General features: G+C 42.2%; 1 protein-coding gene across 6 annotated transcripts in view; it reads left to right on the forward strand.

Annotated features, from left to right (window-relative positions):
* Positions 1 to 27,102, forward strand: part of OGDHL (oxoglutarate dehydrogenase L) — a 63,851-nt gene that overhangs the window by 11,650 nt on the left and 25,099 nt on the right. For all 6 annotated transcript variants that reach the window (XM_051981875.1, XM_051981874.1, XM_051981873.1 and 3 more), the window contains 6 exons: positions 14,007 to 14,208; positions 16,762 to 16,947; positions 19,900 to 20,002; positions 20,625 to 20,740; positions 21,521 to 21,675; positions 22,973 to 23,119. In XM_051981875.1, the coding sequence (XP_051837835.1) occupies positions 14,008 to 14,208; positions 16,762 to 16,947; positions 19,900 to 20,002; positions 20,625 to 20,740; positions 21,521 to 21,675; positions 22,973 to 23,119 (908 nt within the window). In that variant the 5' untranslated portion in view covers position 14,007. The remainder of the gene's footprint in view (positions 1 to 14,006; positions 14,209 to 16,761; positions 16,948 to 19,899; positions 20,003 to 20,624; positions 20,741 to 21,520; positions 21,676 to 22,972; positions 23,120 to 27,102) is intronic.

Raw genomic sequence — 27,102 nt, forward strand, 5'->3', positions numbered from 1 at the left:
GGGGAGGAGATCTGTGTGGCTGTGGACGGGCCGGTTCTAGGTTCTGTGATCCCGGGAAAGGAGACGCTCGGGCTGGGGCGGGGAGGAGATCTGTATTGCTCCGGACAGGCCGGTTCTAGGTTCTGTGATCCCGGGAAAGGAGCCGCTCGGGCTGGAGCGGGGAGGAGATCTGTATTGCTCCGGACAGGCTGGTTCTAGGTTCTGTGAGCCTGGGAAAGGAGACGCTAGGACTGGAGCAGGGAGGAGATCTGTGTGGCTGTGGACAGGCCGGTTCTAGGTTCTGTGATCCCGGGAAAGGAGACGCTAGGACTGGAGCAGGGAGGAGATCTGTGTGGCTGTGGACAGGCCGGTTCTAGGTTCTGTGATCCCGGGAAAGGAGACGCTCGGGCTGGGGCGGGGAGGAGATCTGTGTGGCTCTGGACAGGCCAGTTCTAGGTTCTGTGATCCCGGGAAAGGAGACGCTCGGGCTGGGGCGGGGAGGAGATCTGTATTGCTCCGGACAGGTCGGTTCTAGGTTCTGTGATCCCGGGAAAGGAGCCGCTCGGGCTGGGGCGGGGATGGTAAGTAGGAGAGGAGGGGGGCGGGCTCAGGCACTTGAGAGCTCCATCCTGCCTTCATCCACTTGGGCGTTTCTGGGCAGAGCCCATATTCTTCCCCGTAGGACTCTGCCTCTCGTCCCACTTGCACCCTTGCTGTAGCTCCTGCCCCGGCTTCCACCCGGCATCGCCTTTGAGAAGGAAGGACGGACAACAATGACTTATGTGTGCCTCAGAAATGGTCGTGGGGCTCCCTCCCTCCACAGCGAGGTTTCCAGACGGTTCCCCCTGGGGAACCTCTCACTGGGCCTTTTCTTGGGTTACAGCCCATTGCTCACACCCCCCAGAAAGTCTCCTGGGTCCCCCTTCCCCTGGGGCTGGGGGTCGGAGGCCATTTCTCTCCAGATCTGGGGGTCGTGGGCTCTGGCCGAGCCAGCTCTGAGTTCGGTTGTCCAGCACAGTGGGGGTTGTTTTCCCACTTAAATCGATGGGGTTGTGCAAGATGGCTGTCAGGGCTCCTTTTCAAGCCCTGGAATCAGAAACTGCCCCTTTGGTTCTCTAATTATTAACCCAGTGAGATTTGGAAAGTGGGGGAGGATCTGAGTCTGGGCCTGGGCGGAGCTGCTGACCCTAAAGGGACATTCGGCTTGAATCTGCCCCTGGGGTTTCCTTGGTAACGGGCATAAAACGGGGCTAAGAGAACGGACCCAGGAGTCCGCTGCGGGCTAGGGGACTGAATAAGGGGCTTTTCTTTGCTTAAAGCGCTCCCTCTTGAAGTTCAGGGGTGATCCTCCGGACTCGGGGGCCGGGAGTGCTGTTTACCGGATGAGCTCTAAGTCAGCAGTTAATTATCCAAGGTGCAAGTAGGACAAAAGAGTGTGTGTGTTTAGGCAACGCTACCAACCCCGTCAGCCAGGAGTCAGTGACATCCTGGTGACTAACTAAGTGCCTCCTGCTGTCGTCATTCTCTCACCCATGTTTATTATGGCTCCTGTGCTTTGGGGGGAGTGGGCCGGGGAGCACAGTCTGCCCTGAGCCTGCAAAGCTCCCCCCCTAGCTTTCCTCCAGGCGCGGTCACCTGTCCCCTGCCCATCGCAGTCCCGCCCTCTCTCCCCACAATGGCCATTCACTCTCTAGGTGTTCCTATCCCCTGGGGAAGTGCCGTGTCCTCTAGTGGAATATGAGCTTCTGTAAAGGGCTGGGGCTCGTGCTTTCTTTTTTTTGTCTTTGCATCCCCAAACCTAGCATATTGTAGGCACTTAATGGATGCTTATTGATTAATTGATTTGAAAATTAATGAGCCCCTAGAGAACAGGGATTATACATTACAATCTAATTAGGGAGATGAGACAGATGTTCCACTTCCTACCCCCCTTTTAAGCAAGGATGGCTAGATAACGAATAAAGCCCTGAAGTTCATTAGAAGTTGCTGCCACCTGATCCACTAACCCACTTTCTATTCTTATCCGTACAATCTACCATCCCAGGTTCCGTGTTCTCAGTGATTTAAAAATTTTTTTACCTGGCTGGAGAAAATTGGAAAATCACCATACTGGATCCACCACCAATTCCTTTTTTCAACCTTAACTGGGATCTTGTGAATGCACAGGAATCCTTTTGTTCATCACTTATCGACTACTCCCTCTCATGTTACCCAGAAGACTTCCAAATCTTGTCCTCCAACCCCCACTTCTGCTGCTTTCTCTATTCCCTCAGTGGAGAGTCTCCCCTCTGACAGGAGATTGAGACCATCCATCCTGAGCGGCTTCATCTCCCCATTTTCAGGCCTCTTTCATCACCCGTTCTGCCCTTTCCTTCTTTCCTACGGATGAAATTGCCATCCTTTCCAAAGCTTATTCTCCCATTTGGGAGCCTTCAGCTCTTTGCTGCTTGTGCTCCAGGACAACAAGAAATATTTATGAGGTGCTTTTTCATTTAAGGCTCTGTGCTGAGGATACAGAGAAGAAAAGAAAAACAGACTCTCTGCCCTTGTAGCATCATATAATCTACTGGGGGATGCAGCATTTAAACAGATAAATGAGTTTAAGATAACATAAGAAGAGAGTTAGTGACTAGGCAAAGAGAAATCGTGAAAGACTTCCTGTAGGAAGAGGCACTTAGGCTAGGTTTTGAAGGGAACTGGAGATTCTAAGAAGTAGGGGGCACATGTCCAGATGTGGGGTCAGCCTGCATAAAAGCTTGGAGATGGGAGACGGGCATGGAGGAAAGTAATGTAACCAAAGGATAGAATGTAGAATGTGTGAAGGGGAATAAGGTAAAATAAGACTGCAGTGCTTAGCTGGAGGCAGTTTGGGAGCTCTATAAATACCAGGCAGAGGAGTTGGGTTTTTATTCTAGAGGTAATAGGGCCCCTGAGGATTCTTGAGTTCACAGACAGACCCGTGCTTCGGGAAGATTATTTTGGCAGCTCTGAGGAGTGGGGAGTGGAGAGGAGAGCAAGTGGGAGTACCTAATTTATTGTATGTCTTGAACCCCTCTGGCAGACTGAAAAGCTCGTGGACTCCTTCCCAGAATGTTTTTAAAGGCATAAAATAAAATGTGTAGGATTACAAAGGAAACCTATTCTATTTGCTTATGTATATATAGAGGGAGAGAAAAAGAGAGAGAGACAAGATAAACAGAGAAAGAGACAGACAGAGAGACAGACGCACAGAATTATCATCCATCTACATATCTACACATACAAGTTCATAGACCTCGGGTTGAGAACTTCTGGACTAGAGAGGAAAGGAGATCACTGAGATGGCCACTGGCATAATCCCTGAGAAAAGTTAAGAAGGGTCTGGATGGGAGTAGCCACGCCAAGGGCGAGAAAATAGTGTGTGGGGGGGAGAGGGGCACAGACGGCTTCTTGAGTGGTCTCTCTCCTCCCCTTGATCTTCACCCTTTATACTTCCTTTTTTTATTCTCTGCCTATAAACAATAAAGTGCATGTAACAAACACACTAGAAACCCTTGTTGAATGAACTTGTGAAGTGAATTGAAATGCTTGCTTCCCTGAAAACAAAAAATCCCTTGCTTCTCCGGCGTTGCTGGGGTGCTTGATTCTGTTGCAGCCTTAGATTACTGTTTTTCTTTTCCTCTTCTTAATCAGCCCTTTAGGAGCCATGGTCTGTGATTAAGGCATTCATCCCCTCATTGCCCAGCAGTCTGGCTTCTGCTCTCATCTTCTGGCAGAAAGTGCTTTCTCAGAGGCCCCTTATCACCAGACCCGGGGGGCTTTTCCCGGGAGGTGCTGTGCTGAGCATTGGTCCCGCAGCCAGAGGGTCCCGGCCACTTCATTTCCCGAGGTTTCTTCTGTAAAGTGGGCAGAGGAAGGGCGGATGTGGCTCACGTGGCCCCTGAGATCCCTTCCCCCTACAGATGCGTAATCCCAGGGCTCAGAGGTCATCGATCCAACATCTGTATGAATTTGCATCCAGGAAGGGGAACTCCCCACTGTCCTTGGAGCTACTCATTCCACTCTTGGGAATTGCTCTCTGGGGAATTCTTCCCATCAAGATTAATTTTTCCTCTTTGTAACTTTTTTTTCCCCTTGAGACAGTGGGGGTTAAGTGACTTGCCCGGGGTCTCACAGTCAGGAAGTGTCGAGTGTCTGAGGTCACATTTGAACCCAGGTCCTCCTGACTTCAGGGCTGGTGTTCTATCCACTGCTCCGCCCAGCAGGGGAAAAAATGTTACAGAACTGTTAGTCTTTTGTATGAGTCTAACATAGAAAAGCACAGATATCATGTCTACGCTGTGTCTTTTCTCTAGGCAAACATCCCCACTCGGTTCCTTTGGCCCTTCTTTTGAGGCAGAATTTCCGTTACCTTTGGTCACATCTTGGTCATCCTGCTCTGCCTGATCTTTCATTCAGCAGGTTCTTCCCAAAAGATGAGCACAGTTCTTCCAGCCGGGCTGACTCGGGCCGAGAGCAGATGAGCTGCTTCTATTCTTCTCACTTTCATTATAGTCTTTTTAAAAGTTTTATAGCTTTTTATTGCACGGGTAATTTTATAGCACTGACAATTGCCAAACCTTTTGTTCCACTTTTCCCCTCCTTCATTATATTCTTTCTCTCAATGACCAGATTCACTGCAACCTCTTTAATTACTTTAGTTAACTCATATTGAGTTGGCTCTCAAGTAACATTTTGCCCCTCAGTTCTCATTCCACCATCTTATATTTATAAAGTTTCTTTTCTTTTCAACTTCTCTTTATCTTCCCTGAATTTCACCTTATGAAATTGGCCCACTCTTCTACCTATTGGGATGTTTTGGAATTCTCTCCCTGTTTGTTAGTTGCCAACTTTGAGTCTTTTGCAGATTTGATTCTCGGGCCATCTAGGTCTTCATCTGTCACTAATAAGAAGGCAGAGAGAGCCAGGGCCCAAGACAGACTGCTGGGGTTTCTCCCACTTGCCTCCCTTTACGTTTCCATGGTGGATAAGACCCTCATTAATTCTTGCCTAGTCTAGCAGATTTTCTCCCCACGTTAAAGCTCTGCCTTGACCGGCCCATCCTTTAAATCACCTCCATAGCAATCTTAATACATCACTGGGATCAGAACATGTTCTTGTTCTAAAATCTTCGGAAGCTACTTAGGGGCTTAGTAAAAATAAAAAACCAGAAGCATCTTATCATGGTATTCACGGCCCTCACGGTCTGGGTGGGTCCTGTCTAATCTAATTTTGCACTACTCTCCACACACTCTGAATTTCAGTTAATTTTCACAGAGCTTTTACAAAGGTACTTACTGAGAAAATGTAGCCAGGAGAGAAATGACCAACATTCTCTCTCCATGCTGGACACACTCTCAGTTCCAACCTAGGGGAAGTGGCCCAAGTTTAAAGCAGTTGTTGCTGAGTTTTCTTCTGAACGTGGTCCAGCCAATCACCGGCTTCTTGGCTGCAGGGCGAGTCCAGTCCTTGGTTCTGCTGGCAGAGCAGGCTCAATTAGCAGAGCTGTTCTCCCTTTCAGAGCTCAAGGCCGCGGCCCAGTCCATTCCATCTCTAAAACTCCAAATATGGGGGCGGGGAGGAGGATGGTTATATGGGGGAAAAACAATACCAGAGTCGTGTTCTCATTGTGTGTTTATTAATCTAAGTGTGGGGAAACACGTGGTACGGCCAAGTATTCATGCTTCCATGCTGGCTTCTTCCTTGAGGAGCACTGGAGCTTGTCTTCCTCAATTACAGGAAAAAAGAGTTGTCCCAGTTACATTAAGCTCTCATCTCACTCCCTTTTGCTTCTGTGTATTATTGCTGTGCAGTCATTTTAGTCATATCTGGTCCTTCAGGATCCCGTTTTGGATTTTCTTATTTTGGGGTGGTTTGCCATTTCTTTCTTCGGCTCATTGAACAGATGAGGAAACCGAGGAAAACAGGATTAAGTGACTTGCCCAGACTCACAGCTAGTAAATGTCTGAGACTGGATATTTTGTATGTTCCCTCTCTCTGGAATGGACTGCCTTCATATTGCCAACTTTGGCAGTCTTTTCTCAGGATAGGGCAAAACTTGGGTATTATCTCATTGATGAAATCTTTCTTGAGCTCTTCAGAGTAAAGAAGATCAAATATTTCCCCATGTTTATTATTGAACTTGGTAAGAATATTTTCATAGTGTTTTACAAATCTAATCTAAATGGCTTTAATCTGAAAAGAAGAAAAAAACTGCCTTCATATATCTATAGCAGAGTTTCTTAAACTGTGGGTTGTGACCCCATATGGCTTATGTATGGGATTGTGGAACTGAATGGGAGGGTCATGAAAAATTTGGCAACAGTGAAAGGTATCAAATGTTTCGCCAAGATTTAATTCTTTATGTAAAAATAAAGAAGTACATCCATCTCCTTAGTATGCAAATTTGCTTTCTTCTTTAATAAGTAGTAAAGTTATTTATATACAGAATTGTTTTAAGATAAATTTCTTTATGATTTATTATCAGTAAATAATTGATTTCTACACCTATTTTCTATACCTATATACCTGAAGTTATATACCAATTTTTGGGGTGTAAAGGGATCACAAGTGGAAAAAATTTACGAAACTCTGCTTTATGTTAGTTAAAATACCTAGACGTTCACAGGAGAAAAATACAGAAAAGGACCTAGGAGTAAAACCTGAAGACTTCAAACATCTGCTTAAAATTTAAGCAACAAACAAGGGCAGCTTTAGGCATTCTGAAGCAAGGAGGCTAATCTGACCTCCTTCATAGGCATCCTTGAGATTGGGTGGAATCCAACCCTCCAGACAATTGCTCTGTACAGGTAGAGATGAGTCTGGATGGATATGGATGACTGTACAGCTAGATGATGCCTCTGTATGGATATAACTTATACAAGAGAAACAAAAAAGATCAGAGCAGTTGGGTCCTCATGGTGGTAGAGAGCATTTGAGTAAAGATTCCCAGAAGGAGAAATACAGTGTTATTTGTTGCAATTTTAAGCTTTAATAACTTGAGTGATTTTTGTCATCAGGGTGTATTACAATCCATAATTCTGGACAGGAAGGGGAAATGAAGAGTTGGAGAAATAAATCAGAAGCCCAGCACAAAGACATGATAATTATATTCTAGTCCTTTTTTTCTGCCAAAGGCAGAGCAGGCAGTGATTTTTAACATTGCTTAATGACAATTTTATCTTTCAAAAGGTAAATTAAATGATAAAGGAAGTTTTTCTTGTCAATTTGATTTCTCACCATCAAGGAAGAGATGGTTGTTAGGACAGAAGTGATAGAAACCTGAGGGAAATGATAGAAACTCTAGAGTTTGTGAGAAACCTATCTCCAGCTATTCCCGTGGTAAAGCAAGAAAGATGTCTCTTACTGTTTTTTCAATCATGTCTGATTCTTTGTGACCCTATTTGAGGTTTTCTTAGCAAAGATCCTGGAGTGGTTTTTCATTTCTGTAGCTTATTTTACAGGTGAGGAAACTGAGGCAAACGGGTTAAATGTCTTGCCCAGAGTCACCCAGCTAGTAAGTGTCTGAGGCTGGATTTGAACTCAGAAAGATGAGTGTACCTGTCTCCAGGCTTGGTGCTCTGTCCAATGAGCCCCTAGCTATTGGGATAGTTGAATAGTTTTAGAACTGGTTCAGTTGGTCAGAAACAGTGTCTCTGTTACCCTAGGGATTTCTGCTTCCTCCTGTGCTGTTTGACATTTTTCATCAGTAACTTGAATAAAGGCAAAGATGATCCTTTTGAAATCTCTGAATGACACAAAGCTAGGAAGGAGAGCCAGTGTGCTGAATGGGAGAATCAGAATCCCCAAATATTTTTACAGGCTAGAATATTGATCTGAATCTAAAGTGTTAAAATGCAGTCAAAATCAATGTAAAGACTTAAAACTTGGGTACAGAAATTTTACTTTGCAAATATAAGATGAAGGAGTTTTACTTAAACAGTAATTTGTCTAAAAAAGATCAGAGGGCTTTAGTGGGCCTCAAACTCAGTCTAATTTAGTGGTGTGATATGGCAATAAAAAAGCAAATGTGATCTTGGTCTTTATTAAGAAAGGCATAACTTGAAAATATGTTTAGAGTGCTTGATCATATATATCTACATCAGATTGCTTGCCATCTTGGAGAAGAGAGGAAAAAGAAAAAATATGGAACACGAAATCTTACAAAAGTGAATTTTGAAAACTATCTTTACATGTGTTTGAAAAAATAAAATCCTACTGAGGAAAAAAAAAAGAAAAAGAAAGGCATAACTTCTAGAGATAAAGAAGTGACCATTGTATTCTGCCCTGGTCAGACCGCATTTCTGGGCACCACCGTTAGGACATGAACTTGAGAACATTCAGCAGAGAGGCAGCCAGGCTATGGGTTGGTTGAATTTGGAATATTTAAGACTTGGGAGTATACACAGATATGTAAATATCTGAAAGGCTGTCATATGTGAAATAGAAATTAAATTTGTTCTGGTCACATCAGAGGGTGAAACTAGCATCCATGGGTAAAAGTTGCAAAGAGGCAACTTGGAATGTGATATAAAGAAAATCTTGCTTCAAAATGTATTTTTGTTATTCTGCACTTAACAAACATCACTTCTAAATCCCATGAGGGAAAGGATCGTCTTTTGCCTCTTTTTGTATCCTCAGTGCTTAACACAGTGCCTGGCACATAGTAGGCACTTAGGTGTTTATTGATTGATTGACTGGCCAATTAACATGAGAATTTTTACCTACAAAGAATAGAAAAAGAAAGATTTCATATGAAACCCTGAAATTTTACTATAAAGAGCTTTTTAAAAAGTATTTAGTAAATTCAGTGTGCTAATTTAAAAACCATCCTGCTTGTTATTCTTTATATATCTCCCTCTGTCTCTTATATGTGTTTTTTGGTGCCGTCTCACTTTCGATAACCCATTTTCTTTTCAAATCTCTCTCTCAAATTAACCCCTTTCTCCCCCACACAATAACAACAAAGCCAAAGCAAACAAAGAACTCTTCCCCTGGGTAAATAGACCCCATTACAGTAAAATGTCAGCCATGTCTGAAAATGAATCTCTGATTCGGTATCTCACATCCATCATCTCGGAGCAGGAGGTGGACAGCATGCTTCCTTGTAGGTGTTCTAGAATCAAGGTTTGTCATTGCATCAATCAGAGTTCTTTTAACGTTAGAAAATCTTGCAAATAAGTGGAGGGATGTCAAGTCAGGATGGGTTGCCTCAGGAGATGCAGCAGATTCCCCCTCAATGGAAATATTCAGTCAGAGGCAGGAAGATGCATTTGTTGAGTATGTTGAAGTAGACTTTTTAAAGTTTTTTTTTCAGTTAAGATTTCTTTATTACCTCCATTTTGCCCAATGAAAAGAGCTTTTTCTTTTCTTTTTTTTTTTTTTTTGAATATGATTTTTAGAAGTTGATTTCTGAGGTCCCTTCCAACTTGTAAGAGCAGCCAGGGGACATAGTGAATGGAGTATCAGGCTTGGAACCAAGGAGACTTTTTTTGCTTACGTTCAAATCTGGCCGTAGACACTCACTAGCTGTGTCCCTCTGGGCAAATCACTTAACCTTGTTTGCTTCAGTTTTCTCATCTGTAAAATGAGCTGGAGAAGGAAATGGCAAACCATTTTGCTAAGAAAATCCCTAATGGGGTCATGGAGAATCGAATATAACTGAAACAACTGAATGATTCCAACTCAAGTTTTTTGACTCTGAAATTCTTGGAAATATCAGCTATTACTCTTTTTACCATTATGCTTTTGGTTTCACTTGTCGTTTTTCATTGTAACTTGTATTCGTGTATGTATTGCCCTATTAATTTTAATTTATTATATCAAGAACTGTCATTTTTCATCCCTAGGGTCTAGTCTGTAGCACAGGAGAATTGATAAAATGATGAAATGAAATAGCATGTAAGAGAGATTTGAAAACTGAATTAAGAACCTTAAAAATATAAGAGAATTCTTCTCTCCCTGCCAATGTAATGAATGACATGAGTGGCTCAGATAGTAACTGTTCTAGAAATTCAAGAAAAGAATGTTGTCATGGAATTGAGTATTTAAGGAAGACTTCATGGAGAAGACAGGATTTTGGGTAGACTTTGGAGGATAAGTAGGCTTTATTTATTTATTTTGCTATATATATAATACATATATACAATATATTTTATAATTAAAGCTTTTTATTTTCAAAACATATGCCTTGATAATTTTTCAACATTGACCTCTGCAAAACCTTGTGTTCCAATTTTTCCCCTCCTCCCCACTCTCTCCCCTAGATGACAGGTAATCCAACATGTTAAATGTGTTAAAATATATGTTAAATCTAATATATGTATACATATTTACACAATTATTTTGCTGCACAAGAAAAATCAGATCAAAAAGGGAAAAAAATTAGAAAGACAACAAAATGCAAGCAAACAACAACGAAAAGAGTGAAAGTGCTATGTTGTGATCCACATTCGGTTCCCATCATCCTCTCTCTGGGTGTAGATGGCTCTCTTCATCACAAGATCATTGGAACTGGCATTGGTCATCTCATTGTTGGAGAGAACCATGTTCATCAGAATCGATCATTGCAATGTGCAAATGATCTCCTGGTTCTGCTCATTTCACTCAGCATCAGTTCATATAAGTCTCTCCAGGTCTCTCTGTATTCGTCCTGCTGGTCATTTCTCACAGAACAATAACTGACAGGTAGGATTTATATAGGTGGAGAGGAAGAGAGTGCGATGTGATTGGGAGCACCTTATCAATCCTGCTATGGATTTTTTTTGAGCGATAGTCATTTCGATTTGGCAGAGTGGAATTTTTAAAGAAGAGAATCAGACCAAGCTCGGTAGTACTTGTAGCAGGGGATAGAAGAGGTCTGTTCCCAATAAGGGCTGAACAAAAGGAAATAATAATAGACTCACCCTGGATCATGATGGATTTTGGCTGGATATATGGGAGAGTATTTTACAGTAGCTCATAGGCTCAGAGAATCATTGATTTAGGGCTGGGCAGAGGTAGTAGCCCATAGAAGAGATTCTAGGAGCATCTGGAATTTTTTTTGTCTTACACAGATTTTAAAAACGTAAGAGACAATCTCAACTGTCTGAGGTGGTTGAAGTGTGTCTGAAGAAAGATGAAAGAGATGGCATTTCGAAGGTCTTTTGTGTTTCCCCAAAGTCTAGAATAACAACAATTTGAAACAATCTGAGTAAAGCTCTTAGAACTGTGCTAAGAATGGGCACATAGGAGGTGCCCTATCGGGATGAGCTATCGTCATCCTCATCCTCATGATTACCATGTGCAGAGATCCTTGTCAAGGGCGGGGAAGATCCACAGAGAGGTGAGACGGCTTGTGAGCCCCTGTAATAGTTACAGCTGCCATTCATAGCTGGCCTCTGACACTTTCCCCTTAGACGACCACCTTTGGCTAGATAGTGAGACCTTCCTAGTCTCAGTTTCCTTATTTGTTAAACGATCGGGTTGGACCCCGGGGGTGGGTGGGTGAAGGAGGGGGTGGGCTCTGCTCTGGATCTGTGATGCTTTGATCTCTCATACAAATACCTGTATGGCCTAACTACCTGGGGGACCCCCAGGGCTGTGCTCTAGGATCTCTTTTCCTTTTGTTCTGGGCCATCAATGCCCCCTCCCACACTCCCCTCGATCTCAGCAGCTCCCTTGGGTTAAGTGATTATTTCTTTGAATGTAGCTCCCAGATCCTGTCCTCTTCTCTCCCTTTTCCTGCTGCCTTTTAGACACCCCAAAATGGATGCCCCACAGACATCCCAAACTCAAAAAACGTGTCCAGGACAGAAATCGCAGTCTCCTCCCCTGCTCCCTCCCGCCTCCCTTCTTCAGAAGAACTTCCCACTGTCGTCTTCCCTCCTCCCTCTACGGCATCTGTCTGATACAGTGAAAATCTTGTTTCTACCGTCTCTGATGTACATCTGCTCTTCAGCCTCAGCCTCCAGCCTAGCTGATGGACGGGCTGGGGCCTAGCACGGCGCCTGGAACATAACGGCTCCTTGAGTGTTTATCGACTTGCTCTCAGGAGCTCTGCTGAAGCTAAGTTGGGTCAGAACAGCGAGGGGACGGCCTTCCTTTCGGTGGAAGAAGTGTTAGACTTACTCTCCTTGGCTGCGGAGCTGTGAACAACAGATGGAAGCTACGGGGAGGCTCACTTTGCCTTAACGTGACAATATTCTGAGAGCCTATCCTTTGCAGAGTCCTCATTGCCTCTCACCTATATGACTGAAGTAATCTTCCAATTGGCCTCTCTGCCTCAACTCTCGCCCCGTATCCATCTGTTTCGATATTCAGACATTAAGTGAGGTTCCTTTAAAATATATATATATATATGTACATGTAGATACATAAATACATACACACACACTTACACACACATACAGATATAGTTAAATATTTCCTAATTATTTAACTTTTCCCAATTCACGGTGATTTTTTTTGAGTGCTTACCTCTCTTTTTTTTTTTAAATTAAAGCTTTTTATTTTTCAAAACACATATGTGGATAATTTTTCAACATTAGCCATCGAAAAACCTTGTGTTCCAATTTCCCCCTCTTCCCCTATGCCCTCCCCTGAATGGCAAGTAGTCCAGTATATGTTAAACATGGTAGAAATATATATTAAATCTAATTTATGTATTCATATTTATACAATTATTGTGCTGCACAAGAAAAATCAAATCAAACCGTAAAAAAAAGAAGCAAAATAAAATGCTGCAAACAACACAAAGTGAAAATGCTATGTTGTGAACCACATTCAGTTCCCATAGTCTTCTAAGTGTAGAATGCTCTCTTCATCACTGAACAATTGGAACTGGTTTGAATCATCTCATTACTGAAGAGAGCCACAAACACCAGAATTGATCGCCTATAATCATCTTATTGCTGTGTACAGTGTTCTTTTGGTTATATTCCTCTCACTCAGCATCAGTTCGTGTAAGTCTCTCCAGGTCTCTCTGAAATCACCCTGCTGGTCATTTCTTACTGAACAATAATATTCCATAACATTCATATACCACAATTTATTCAGCCATTCTCCAATTGATGGGCATCCACTCAGTTTCCAGTTTCTGGCCACTACAAAGAGACCTGCCACAAACATTCTTGCACATACAGGCCCCTTTCCTTTCTTTAGTATCTCTCTGGGATATAAGCCCAATAGTAACACTGCTGGGTCAAAGAGTATGCACATTTTGTAGCCCTTTGGGCATAGTTCCAAATTCCTCTCCAGAATGGGTGGATCCATTCACAATTCCACCAACAATGTATCAGTGTCCCAGTTTTCCCATATCCTCTCCAACATTTGTCATTATCTTTCCCTTAATTTGCATATCTCTGATCAATAGTGATTTAGAGCACTCAAGATGACTTTCTTAAAGCATATATTAGCTCATGTTATTCTCTTATTCAGTAAATTTCAGTGGGTCCCTTTTCCCCTAAATCAAATACTTTTAAAAATCCTCTGGCCTTGAAAGAAAGCTTTTTCTAATCTAGTTCTTTCCTATGCTTCATTCCTCTCCCACACTCTGTGATTAGTTTGCTGTTTCTCCATTAACGGCCGCCTCATGTAGTTCCCTGTCTTTTGGTCTCATGCTCATAATGCTCTGTGCCCTTCTCTCTGCCCCTTTGGTTTCTGTCAACACTCAGCTCAACTCCTACCTTCTGCAAGAAGCTGTTCCCAATTCCCCAACCTGTATTGAATAACTTTTATCTATTAGTATTTGTTGATTTTATATTTGTGTTGTATGTCTGTCTACTTGCTTGTGTCTTCCAGTAGGTTTTCTATTTGTATTATATGTATGTATTTGTTGCTTCTTCCAGTAGATTTTATATTTATGTTGTTTGTATTTCTATTTGCTTGTGTCTTCCAGCTCCTCCTGTTCAAGTATTGTTTCCTTCCTCCTTTGGCTGAATTTGTTGACCGAAGTCACTGATTCGGAGCCAGGACCTTCAGTCACCGGGCTGAGGGCGACTGGGTTTTATGTTTTATTTTTCCGTTCCCAGGATGAATCAGCTGAAGGTCCTGGCCAGCCGGCTCCGACCTCAGGCTGCCCAGCTTCTGCTGAAGCTCCACGCCCCCCTGCTGAGCCAGCGAGGTCCATCCTTCAGGCCACCTGAGGCCTTCCTGAGCAGCGCCAGCTCCAGCTCCAGCTATGTGGAGGAGATGTACTTTGCCTGGCTGGAAAACCCACAGAATGTGCACAAGGTTGGTGAACCCCAGAGATTCTAAAAGGCGGCCTCCGCCTCCCTTCGCCCTCCAGGGCAGGGGGAAGGTGGTGACTGGTCTGAGCCTCTCATCTCAGAATCTCGCCCGCTAGGGAGACAGAGGGAGGGGCCTGGGTTCTAGTCTCTTTCTGCACTGACTTACTGAGTGAAATTAGATTTTCACTTAATTTCTCTGGATCTTGGTTGTTCCAAGCCTACAAACTCTCCAGTTTGGGGTAATAAATGATTTTTTAAAAGGTTTTCTGGGAGCCTTCCTTTGCATTTGATTCATACAGTGACATAAAGAAAGCCTCCCTCACCCAGAATATTGCCCTCACTATTTTGTCAAGTCTAGGCCTGAAATCTTTATCACTAGAGTTTCCAGCTGTGTGACTTGTGGTGTCTTCTCACTTCTCTTGGCCTTCTTCTTACCTGTAGAACTTGGAGGCCAGATTATGGGACTTCTCCTGTTTCTTTGAGTTCCAAAATGCTATAATAATTTGATGATAGTTACCTGATGTTTTGGAGCAAGAATTCTTGGTTTAGAAACCTCCAAATGAAGTCAGTTTTGATTTATGAAAGTAGTTGATTGAAAACCCTCCCAATTCAGGACCACCACTGATGGGTAGGCCCTAAAGATCGGGAGTAATAATGTCAGATTTTCTATTTCCATATTATTCTATCTCACCAATATGTCTGAACTTGGAATCCAGGCTGAAATCTCAAATAAAGATGCTGGGAGAGTGCTTTTAAAATTATAGAGCAACCGATAAGTGTTTATTGAATGCTTAAAAAGCCCAATATACAATGACATCCTGAGGAAAAAAAGTAGCTGTGATTGTGATATATTTAAAACTCCCCATTACTGTTAAAGTCTATAAGACAAATCAAGGTGAACAGATAAAATCTTAGGAAGAAGAAAAACCATCCTTCATGATTAGCTCAGTATCATTATCAATTCCTCCCATCATCTCCAGGATGTACTTCCCATGTTACAATTGAAGGTATGAGTCAGAGGAAAATGCCATTCAGAGGAGAGAGTTGTAGTTCACAAGCAGGGAAGCTGGGAGGTAAAGTAGGTGCTCTTTTCAGGTTGTATTTCAGTTGAGGGAATGTGTGTGTGTGTGTGTGTGTGTGTGTGTGTGTGTGTGAGAGAGGAGAGAGAGAGAGAGAGAGAGAGAGAGAGAGAAAGTCAAGAGACAGAGAGATAATAGAGGAAGACAGAGAGAGAGAGAGAAAGATAGAAACTAACAGAGTGAGAGTGAGAGAGAGAGACAGAGAGACCTAGAGATATCACCAAGTAGAGATTACTTTTCAAGGACTTAGGTCCGCCAAGGGCCATTTGGACATTTATAATGTCATTCATGGGCCATACAAAACATCACCTTAAAGACTCAAGCCCTAGAGGGTGGTGGTTGCCTGTGGTTGCCATGGAAGGGCCAGACCAAACATGGCCGGTGTTCTCCACCTCATTTAGAGCTAGATCTCTCCTTCCTTCCCTCTGGTCTGTCTTCCCCTGCCTGTGTTTGCTCTCCATTGGCCACCGCTCTGCTCTGCCTTTGTCCCCGTGTCTCCACCATCCTCCCTTAGACTCCTGAGTCCCCTCAGAACTTAGCCGTCTCCTGCACAAGGCCTTTGCTGACCACTCCAGAGTTGCCTTGGATAAATTTTGCATTTGTCTTGTCTGTAATTACCTCTGTGCCGTGTCCTCCCTGTAGGATGTAAGCTCATAGAGGAACTGCTGAGCTTTATTTTCCTTCATGTACCTAGTGCCTCGCAAAGTTCCTGGAACATAATAGCCTACTGGTTGCTTGTTCTCAGGATCTCTGCTGATGCTAAACTGGGCCAGATCAGGGAAGAGTGGGGGAATGTCCTTTCTCTCTGTGGAAGAAGTATTAAACCTATTCTTGGCTGCTGAGATGGTTAAAACAGGAGTCAACTCTAGTTAATGCAACTCTAAGCGCTTAAAGCTTAAGCTAACAAAACTTAAAGCTGCACTAAGACTTTTTGGATTTCCTGTATGTATTAATTGTGCAGTTTTACCCTATTGATCTTTGTTTATGGTATATGTGTATTATAGACATAAATATATATATACATATATATATGTAAATATATAAAGTTTATTTCCCTAAGTTTTACTAGCTAAAAACTGGACTAAAATTTTTGGAACACTGGGTATTTTGAAGTCATAAGACAAAGTGTTATATGAAGTTAAAGGGAGAAGATGGTCACAGAAATAGGAGAAAGCTTTCTGGAGAAAGCGGTCTTTGAGTTGGGCCTTCACTGTCTGGATCATGGATGTGCTAATCCTGGTTGGGGCTGGAATTTGTGCTACCAGCTGCCCCTTACGCCTTCTTTGCCAATCCCAAACCCATGGTGGTTAATGTGAAACCCTCTCATGGGTATCTCCTGCCTCCTTAATTGTCCCTTTGGCCCCTTATTTTGGTTTTAAGGGGCTGTCAAGGGCTATTATTATTGATATCAGGAATGTTATTATTAACATCATCGCTGGCATCCCCTGTTTGCCCCATTTCCCCATTTCTGCCTCCAGTCCTGGGATACCTTTTTTCGGACTGCCAGCATGGGAGTAGCCCCAGACCACGCCCAGCCGGGGCTTCCATCCGTCATTCACCCACCTGCTATCCAAGAGGGCCCTGGACGCACCAAGAGCCAGGCCAAGACCGAGAAGCTGGTGGCAGATCACTTGGCTGTGCAGTCTCTGATCCGGGCCTATCAAGTAAGAGATTGGGGTACGAAGGGGTCCGAGGGGAGAATCACTTTCCACCTTTAGAGAAGCTGGGAAGGGGGAAAACAACTCAAGCTCCAGTTGTACCTCTCTTCCTGCCGATGACCGCTGACCGTTGTGGTCATCTGCTGGGACAGCGAGATACCGCGGGGAGAGCCCCGGACTGGGCATCAGGGTTGGAGTCCTGGCTTTTGCTGCCTAATAACTGCCCGACCGCAGGTGCCTTAAGTTCTCCGAGCTGTTGTTTGCTCATTTCTGAATGAAAACACTTACATTACTCAAGTACACGCGGGTATTACAGATATTGCAACACCCGAGAAGAGTCTTTTGTAAGCAGTGAATCTGTCCCAGCAGCATCTTCGCTATTGCCTTTGAGAAGACGAGATTTGGGACCAGGTTAAGAACTTGAGAGCTGGGAGGGAAATTGAGGATCATCTGCCCTCCATCCCTTCCCTTTACAGAGGAAGACAGTGGGTCCTTAGGGAGGATGTGGCTCCTTCACGATCCCACTGGCAGGAACAGCAGAGCGGGCCCTAGAGTTTCCGACTCCCAAGTCTTATTTATTAACCCCTTTTCCTTGCATTTCTGAAGCTCAGACCAGCTCATGGGGAGAAGAGATGGTCTAGAAGTCTTCTGGGTCGTGGAGGAAGCCAAATTGGAATTAAATTCTTGCTTCCTCCAGAATTGATGATATTGAGAGACCTTCATTATAAGAAGGAGAACAATTCTGATGGAACTGTATTTGGGCCATTGATCCACAATGGCTCTGTTAGTCCTTGCAAAGTTATATACAAATCAGATTTTTGTGAATAAAATATTATAAATGCATTTTTTGGGGGGTGAGAATTTTTTAAGGAGCTCTAGAGTCATTCCTTTTTTTTGTAAGATATAGTCCTTTTGGTTAGTGTCCCAATTTATCTCAGATTTTTTAATTGTGGAGTCTTGGGATGGAGGGAATCTCATCTAGATTAAGATCCTGGATAATTTCTTGCATGCAGTCTTGCTTTTGACCAAATATGGTTAATTGCAAAGATTCTCTCTGGGGTTGACTGGGTAATGAGCTTAATCATTCTAGTAATTAGTGGTAGTCAAGATTGCATCATTTCATCATAGGAACTTGTCTCTTGGAGGGGATTCTTAGAACAAAATGCATGTGGGTGGAGTGGTGATTTGAGGAGGGAAAGGTGATGATTATTAGGTGACGTAAAAATCGCCATAATGTCATCCAATTAGCAAATACAAATTGGTAGGGAGAATTGCTCTAATTGTTGATTCCCAGAGGCTGTTTTTGTGCCTTAATTTGATTCAATAAGCATTATTAAAATGTTGACTCTGTTCAAAGTCTGCTGTTAGGTGCTAGAGAAATTAAGACAAAAAACCAAAAACTGCCCTCAAAGAATCTGCATTCTACTGAGGGAATCTGAATGTACAGAGATATGAAAGCACACTCTCATTAGAGGAAAGAGATGGCTCCTGTTGGAGATGGCTCCAGTGTTGAGTCTTGAAGAAAGCTTAGATGTCTAAGAGAAAGAGTTAAGAAAGAAATATGTACCAGACAGCTGTGATACGGTGTCAGGGGCTGCATTTTGCAATTCTTTCCCTCCTACAAGTCAAGTAACCTACTGGGGTCTCCGTGTCCTCTTCTGTAATATGAGGAAAGATGATTCTAAGATCCCTCCAGGGTATAATTCTGTGAGTCCCACAAGCCTAGCATGTGGTTGAAGTGGACAGCCTTTTTGAAGGCTGATAGGTATTGGACTGATTAGTTGGGGCAACAACCTGACCTACGTGGGTGGAATGTGGAGTGTGTGAAGGGGAGATGATAGGAAATAAGTCTAGAAAGGGAGGTTGGAGCCAGATAGTAAAAGCCTTTAATTGCCAGGCTAAAGAGTAGCCTACTGGGCTACCTACTGGGTAGCCACTGCTGGATCTTGACTGGGGGGGATGATGTGATCAGGTCTGTGATTTTGGAAGATTATTTTGACAGCTGCATGGAAGAAGTGGTTTTAATTTTATGGTCAATGCCTTGGTACTTCTTCATTTGAGGGTCATCAGCTTATAGATGTAATTCTTCTGATGCTCCGTACAAGTAAAAAGCAACTTAATTTAATTGTAATTATATTTATAGTTCCCTTTTTAAAAGCACGTCTTCTTTGGCTTAAAAAAATAACAAGGAACATAAAAGAAATAATATAAAATATTATATATGCATGTACACACACATAAACAAGTAAATATTATACATGTATGTAAACATCACATGTAAAAATAAACACATGGTCATACAGAGATATGTACGTAAATATATGTGTGTGCAAAGTATGTGCACATATGCATACACACATGTGTAAATATGTATGCATATATAGGCATGTGAAATATATCATATGTATATATAATATTTTATATTATTGCTTTTATTTATTTTTTGTTTATTCTATTTGTATACATATTTATAATATAATATAAATACATAGTTATATTTATAATATATTTATTTTTAAAGCCAAAGAAGACTTTTTTTAAGAAGGGAAATATAAGTATATTTACAGTTATATGTATATGTAACATATATATGGATACACACATACATAACTGTATATTTCATTTGCTGATATATGGTAAAATCACATATTTGGGGATTTGAAACCTGCCAGTAAGATTGAGGGAGGGATATACATGTGTGTGTATTTATCTAAATACTTTAAAGTCATTTTAAGCCTACTTTCTGGGAGGTTGCTGCTTGCTGGGAAATTCTGAGGAGGCCTTAATAGGCATTGCTGGGATTATTGGCTCCATATGCTTTAGAATGGTATTTCTGTGACACCCACAGGAATAAATAGCATCTCCTCTCTGCTGGGTGTTCAGTGGAGGGAATTCCGTGCCCCTTGTTTTTAGGAGTGATAGACAGTCTGGCTCACTTCCAACCTTCTCCCCCAACAGATTCGGGGCCACCACGTGGCCCAGCTGGATCCCCTTGGAATTCTGGATGCTGATCTGGACTCGTTTGTACCCTCGGATTTAATCACCACCATCGATAAGCTGGGTGAGAAGCAGTAGCCACTTGCTGAGAGCTGGGTCCATGGGCCAGCCCGTGCAAGCCTTCATCGCTTTCTTGCTGTCATTGGCAATCAGCTGGCGTTTATCAAGTGCCTCCTATTTTCAGGCACTGTGAATACTAAGAAAAAACAAAGTACATTTCCTGCTCTCAGGGAGCTCACAGCCTAATAGACACTGTGTACATAACTTTGCACAAACAAGATAAACAGGGTAAATTGGAGGTAATTAGCTGAGGGAAGGTTCTGGCATTGAGAAAGATCAGGAATAGCATCCTGCCCAAGGTAGGACTTGAGCTGCTAAAGATAATTCCTCAGAAGCCCAAAAGAAGGATGTTCGAGCCCTGTCCCTGCCCTCAGCCTTTTGCTCATGTAGGACACTGCATGTGGCACGGGTGTGGATTCATGACTGAACTTCCTGCTCTCTCTAACCCCCGAGTTCCCCCACAGTCTCTATCTTCTATGCAGAAGTAGGGTCTTCTTCAGAGTAACAGGACAGTGGTGGGTCAGCATATCTAATCTGTGAAGATGGAAAGGGTTCTGACTCTGCTCTAGCTTGGACCTTTTAGAATCCTGCACTATCATGACTGATTTCTCCTCTCATGCTCTCAGCCTTCTATAATCTTCATGAATCCGACTTGGACAAGGTTTTCCATTTGCCCACGACCACCTTCATTGGGGGCACAGAGAGCACCCTGTCTCTGAGAGAGATTATCAAGCGCTTGGAGGTAAGCAAGTCGTACCATCACATCCCATGATCTGAACCCTGAAAGAGATGCAGATTTTAGCTTCCAGAAAGGCTGTGAGAGGGAGAAACCCTAAGGGCTTTGATTTGTGAAAGGAAAGAAGCATGGTTTAGGTGGGGTTAATTTTTTTTTTTAATTTTTATTTTTTTAATAACTTATATTGATAGAACCCATGCCAGGGTAATTTTTTACAGTATTATCCCTTGCACTCACTTCTGTTCCAATTTTTTCCCCTCCCTCCCTCCACCCCCTCCCCCAGATGGCAAGCAGTCCTATACATGTTGAATAGGTTACAGTATATCCTAGATATAATATATGTGTGCAGAACCGAACAGTTTTCTTGTTGCACAGGGAGAATTGAATTCAGAAGGTATAAATAACCCTGGAAGAAAAACAAAAATGCAAACAATTTATATTCATTTCGGTGGGGTTTATTTTTAAAAGAAGGATAATTCTCAGAGGAAGTAGGATCGCTTGAGTCTCTCCTAAAAGTCCAAAGAGGGATGGTCTGTGAGGTTTATACCTTCTCCACTTCCCGGGCAAGTGACTAGACAGAGTTCATTAATTAGCAAGTAGGTCCAAGTGAAATGGATAGAAAAATGGAATTCTGATAGTATTTTTTGAGAATGCATCGGTAGCTAAAGCTTTGCAAGGTTCTGTCCCAAAGGCTTGTTGTCATTCCCTCTTCCCTTGGTTCTCTGAGTGGAAAGAATGAGGTTGTGGTTTGCCGGTCTCATGGAGTTCCTCCATCTCCTTCTCCAGAACACTTATTGTCAGCACATCGGCCTGGAGTTCATGTTCATTAATGACGTGGAACAGTGCCAGTGGATCCGGCAGAAGTTTGAGACCCCTGGAGTGATGAAATTCACCAACAAGGAGAAGAGGACGCTGTTGGCGCGGCTGGTGCGGTCCACCAGGTGGGATTTGGGGCTCAGAGGGGGCCCGGGAGCACCTAGGTCTCCTGCTGATTTCCTGGGACCATTTTGGGCCTGGCTCTCTCAGTGAGAAGAGTGAGGCTCTCTCAGTGGGAAGCCCAGCAATGAACGTGTTAATAGGAAGAGTCAGAACAGTGAGAGATATTCCTGACCTGAGAGAAGGTCCTGCAAAAATGACACTGAGAAAGGCCTTTCTTTAGTGGCTTGGAAAGGCATTCTTTATCCCTAATGTCATTTCTGAACTGAACCAGGTGGATGTTCATGAATAAAAACAGTCTTGGAAAGAGAGGAGCTTAGGAATTGGAAATGAGGCAAGAATGTAGAAATACCCAAATATTGGGTAGGGAGGCAGTTGCCCTATGATAGACCCTAAATGTAAGGAATATGGTCCAAGACCAAATTCACACCCAGAGAACACCCCTTCCCCCCATTCCCACTCATTATTTTTCAAATGAATTTTGTTTAATTAAAAGAGATTATGTCAAGTATATCTGGTGCTCCATGGGTGGGACTTGGGGGAAAGGAGGAGCTGTTTTTGGAGGAGACTGATTGAGTTTGAGGGGGTTAGGACCCTTAGGTAGAACTATAAATTTCCTTTCCTCTCTGGCAGCCCCAGACCCAGCCTGCCCAATGCCTGGGTTATATTTAGGATTAAAGCTTGTGCCATCTGATGCTACTGAAAGGCAAAACCTACTTAGCCCTTCTTTGTACCTTAGTTTCTCAGTGCTGGTTTTATTGTGTGTCCCACTTACTGCTGGCACCTTTTCCATGGAGAGAAAATGTTGGGCTGACTCCTCCAAATTTTTGCTCCTCACATCTCTGGATTAAAGACCAGTAAGCTAGACAGCCATTGGGCTTCTCCCGTATCTCTCAAGATGAGGCACATTAACTTTGGTTCTTGGGTTCATTGACTTATGGTTTGGTGCCTGAGTTTTTTTAAAAAAATTTTGCTTTTTTTCAGCATAATTGATTTTCTTTTCAATTCTATGCATTTTATTTTATGCATTTAGAAACTATTCTGGGAAAGAGTCCATAAATTTTACCAATTAGTCAGAATGATTCACGACACAAAAATGTTAAGATCTCTCTCTCTGATTTACTGCAAGACTGTGTCTCTTTCCCCAAAATGAATAAGCTATAGTCAACTTAAATTTGACATTTTGTCAAAAAATTTGCCTTTTTGGCACAGTTGAGTGTTGGTTGGGCCCCTTCTACAAACTCCCATATTTTGTCTCTTTATAGTAGATATTGACCTTCCTCTTCTCCTCCCCTATGGCAGATTTGAGGACTTTCTGGCCCGGAAGTGGTCCTCAGAGAAGCGATTTGGCTTGGAGGGTTGCGAGGTCATGATTCCTGCCCTCAAGACGATCATCGACAAGTCAAGCGAGATGGGGATTGAGAACGTGATTCTGGGAATGCCGCACAGGTGGGAGCTGGGGAGAGAGGAATAGTTTCTGGGAGAGACTGGGTTTAAGGGAGCTAGTAAAATTCTGTGCTAAGACCCGACTGCCCTTTCTCTCAGGCAGACCCATTTCCAGCATAGGTAGCTCTTGGCTAGGGTCTAGGCTGATGCCATTGGCTAGTGCCATTCAGATGCTACTAAAGGGCAGCACCTTTAGCCCCTCTAGGTGCTTGGGCAGATATTTTACATTTCTAGGGTAAAGAGTGAGCCTAACCTTGCAAAGAGTTTCCAAAAAACCCCCATTAACCAGCCCAGAATGCACCGTCATTTACCACATTTCTCTCACCACACCCTGGGTCAGACCCATCTGTCACCTGGTAAAGAGAAGGCAGTATCATCACTTACTTAGTGCTGAGGAGAATGAGAAGGACAGAGGTTCGTCATATTCATTTCTTTAGAACTTTAGAGCTTCTCCATTTTTCTCCCAGCCATTTGTCTCTGTGTTTACCCATTCACTCATCCACCATCATCAACAAAGAAGACTTTCAAAGTCAGATTTCAGGATTATCCAGTGTTACTCTTGGCCATCACCTCTCTGGCAAGAGCTCAGATGACTTCTGTTCCTCTAAACTCCAGGGATGCAGAATTTGCTGTCTCACAGTGAAGTCCGTTTCACTGATGGAGGACTTGCCGCTTCACAGGGAATCCATTCTATTTGGGGGCATTGCTAAAAATTCGTATTTGTAGTAGAAAAGAGTACTGGATTTGGATCCAAAAGACATGGGCTCGAATTTAGACTCTGCTCTTTGGTGTGTGAGATGCAGAATGGAACAGTGGATAGAGAGCCGGCCTTGAAGAAGACCCAGAATCTGATAGATATGCTGGCTGCATGACCTTGGCAACTTATATAACCACTCTAAGACCTTGGGCTCTTCATCTGTAGCTTGGACAGGATAGCACCAAGGTCTCTTCAAATTCTCAGTTTCTATTCTTTTGATCCTTCTACTGGGTCAAAATATTCTACTATAATTTCCACCCATTGTTCCTAATTTTCCTTTATAGAACCTTCCGTTCAAGGACCATCTCTTTCCCATGAGAGAAGTTCCAATCTTTGAAGATCTTTGTCCCTTCTAGCCTTCCCTTCTCCAAGTTATATTTGTTTTTTTTCCTCCTTCTCCAAACTCTATCATTATGGACATGATTTTATTATTATCCTGTTCCTTTTTTTTTGATGAACTCTAGCTCTAGTTTTTCCACACCTATCCCAAAATATGGGACTCAGAATAGAAAGCAAAGCTTGTGAACTTATCTGTCTGGGGCAGAGTACAAGAGGACTATCACCTCCTGTATTCTGGATGCCATGGATCTGTGGGGAAGGTGGGGGAGATGGATTGGACTGGTGCTTTCATCAGGACAGGGAACTCCCTGCTTGAGAGAACTTACCCTATTAAACCAGATCAACTGTTGCAGCTTATGGTCTTACAGAGCTCCCTAGAATAGTCCTGTCAAACTCAAATAGAAATAGATGCTCACTGGCCCCAGATTGGCTTTTGTTGTTGTTGTTCAGTCGGGTCTAACTCTTTGTGACCTCATTTGGGATTTTCTTGGAAAAGATGCTGAAGTGGTTTGCCATTTCCTTCTCCAGTTCGTTTTACAGATTAGAAAACTGAGGCAGACAGAATTAAGTGACTTGTCCAATGTCTCAGATTTCTAAGTGTCTAAGGCTGGGATTTGAACTCAGGAAGATGAGTTTTCTTGACTTCAAGCCTGGTGCTTTTTCCAGCAAGCCACCAGTTGCCAAACTGACTTAGAAAATCACAAATTAACATTATCCATGTTGTATTGTATTATTTATCTATTTTATTAAGCCTTTTAAATGACACTTTAACCTGGGTCAAGTGCATTCACCAGTTTCATGGGCAGCAAGTTAGACTCTTCTGGCTAGAGAAGGTAAATGACTTTCCCAGTTCACACAGGCAGTATATGTGGCAGTCAGGGCTTGTGCCCAGCTGCTTCTCTCTCAGCTGTTTCAAGCTGCTTCTCATATATCTACTAAAATATCCGAAAATTTCATTAGCTTTTTAGCTGCCTCATGCTGTGCTTGTGGTATTCCATTACCCCAGGTCTTTTTCTCATGAATCTCCCTCAACTTTCACCTTCTCCTTCCTCTCCTGAATATTTAATTTTTTTTAAAATTCTTTTCTTAAGTTCAGGACTTTAACACTTATTCCATTTCATCTTATTAGATTAATCCATCATTCCAACCCAAGGAGATCTTTTTTGGACCCTGATTTGGTCATTTATTTTATTAGTTTTCTCTCTCAGTATCATGTCACCGACAAATTTAATAGATGGATAGAGCCTTGCAGCCCTTCATCTTCCACATTTCTCCAGGTTGATATTGATTCCTTAATCAGTGCCCTAAATATCTGATCATTCAACCAGTTCAGATTCCTCTTAACTGTATTATCATCTAATACACACCTTTCTATCTTATCCATAAGAATATTATAAGAGACTTTGATATGTGCTTTGTTGAAATGCAAGTATACATTGTTTATGACATTTTCTTGATTTACCATCAGGCAACTCATTAATTTTAAAGTTACAAAAATAGTATGGCATCATTTATCTTTAATGACCCCACACTGACTTTTATTATTAATAGTATTTTACTTTTTCCAGTTACATGTAAAGACAATTTTAACATTCGTTTAAAAAAATTTTTGAGCTCCCAATTTTTTCTTTCCTTTTTCCCTTACCCCCTCCCTTAAATGGTAAATAGTGAATAGGTTATACATATCCAACCATATAAAATATCTTTCCATATTAGTCATGTTGTGAAAGAAGAAACACACCAAAGAGGAAAAAAAAAAACCTTTAAAGAAATGAAGTGAAAAATATGTTTCAAGCTGCCATTAGACCCATCAGTTCTTTCTTTGGATGCTGGATAGCATTTTTCATGATGAGTGAGATTTTTTGGGGTTGTCTTTGGATCATTTTTTGCTAAGAATAGATAAGTTCATTCATAATTGGTCATGTTACAATATTGTTGTTAACTGTATATAATTTTCTCCTGGTTCTGCTCATTTCATTTTGTATCGATTCATTTTTCCAGGATTTTTCTGAAATCAGCCTGCTCATCATTTCTTATAGCACATAATATTCCATTACATTATTTTATCACTTATGTAGCCACTCTTCAAATGATGGATTTCTTCAGTTTCTAATTCTTTGCTGCCACAAAAAAGAATTGCTATCAATATTTTCGGTACAAATAAATCCTTTTCCTCTTCTTCTTCCTGTTTTCCTCCCCCTCTTCCTCCTATTCCTCTTCTCCTTCATCTTCCTTCCCCTCGTCCTCCTCTTCTTCTTATAATAATTCAATAATGTAATAATAATTTAATAATAAAACATTTTAAATAATTTATTTATTTTGCCAGAAACCATTATCAAATTTATCAATTTATGGAATCTACTACTTCCCCTTAAAAAAAAATACAAGGACACATTTTATCATTCTTAAGCCCCATGATATTTCTTTTCTCCATCTTCCCTAAATATCCAATAAAGACAAATATCACATGCAGAAATTTTGCTTTTTTCCTCCCATTTCCTTCAATATAATTTATCAGGGACAGATGACCTGAACATATCGAAGGCAGGTAGACACTTTATTACTATGTCTTCATTTATCTTAGGTTTCAATTTTTTAACCCTTTTTATTGTATCTTTTTCAGTCATTTTTCTCACATGAGAGCTAATGGGAATTGAGTAGCTTGACTTTCTCCCTGTCATCAATCATTATTATTTCATCTACCCCAACCTCTACCCTTTCTTCCTTGTTCTTTTGGCACTAAGAGAGTGGAAAAGAAATTGTTCTTTTTATTTATTTCCATTGGCTTCTTTCAAAAGCCTTAGCTCATTCTGCGCTGTAACCTTCCTGACCCTGTTTTTACAGGAATATGCCACCCAGAAAGAGAATATAAAATATTCATCCTGTGTTT

Source organism: Antechinus flavipes, chromosome 2 (genome assembly GCF_016432865.1).
Source record: "Antechinus flavipes isolate AdamAnt ecotype Samford, QLD, Australia chromosome 2, AdamAnt_v2, whole genome shotgun sequence".
NCBI lineage: Eukaryota > Metazoa > Chordata > Mammalia > Dasyuromorphia > Dasyuridae > Antechinus > Antechinus flavipes.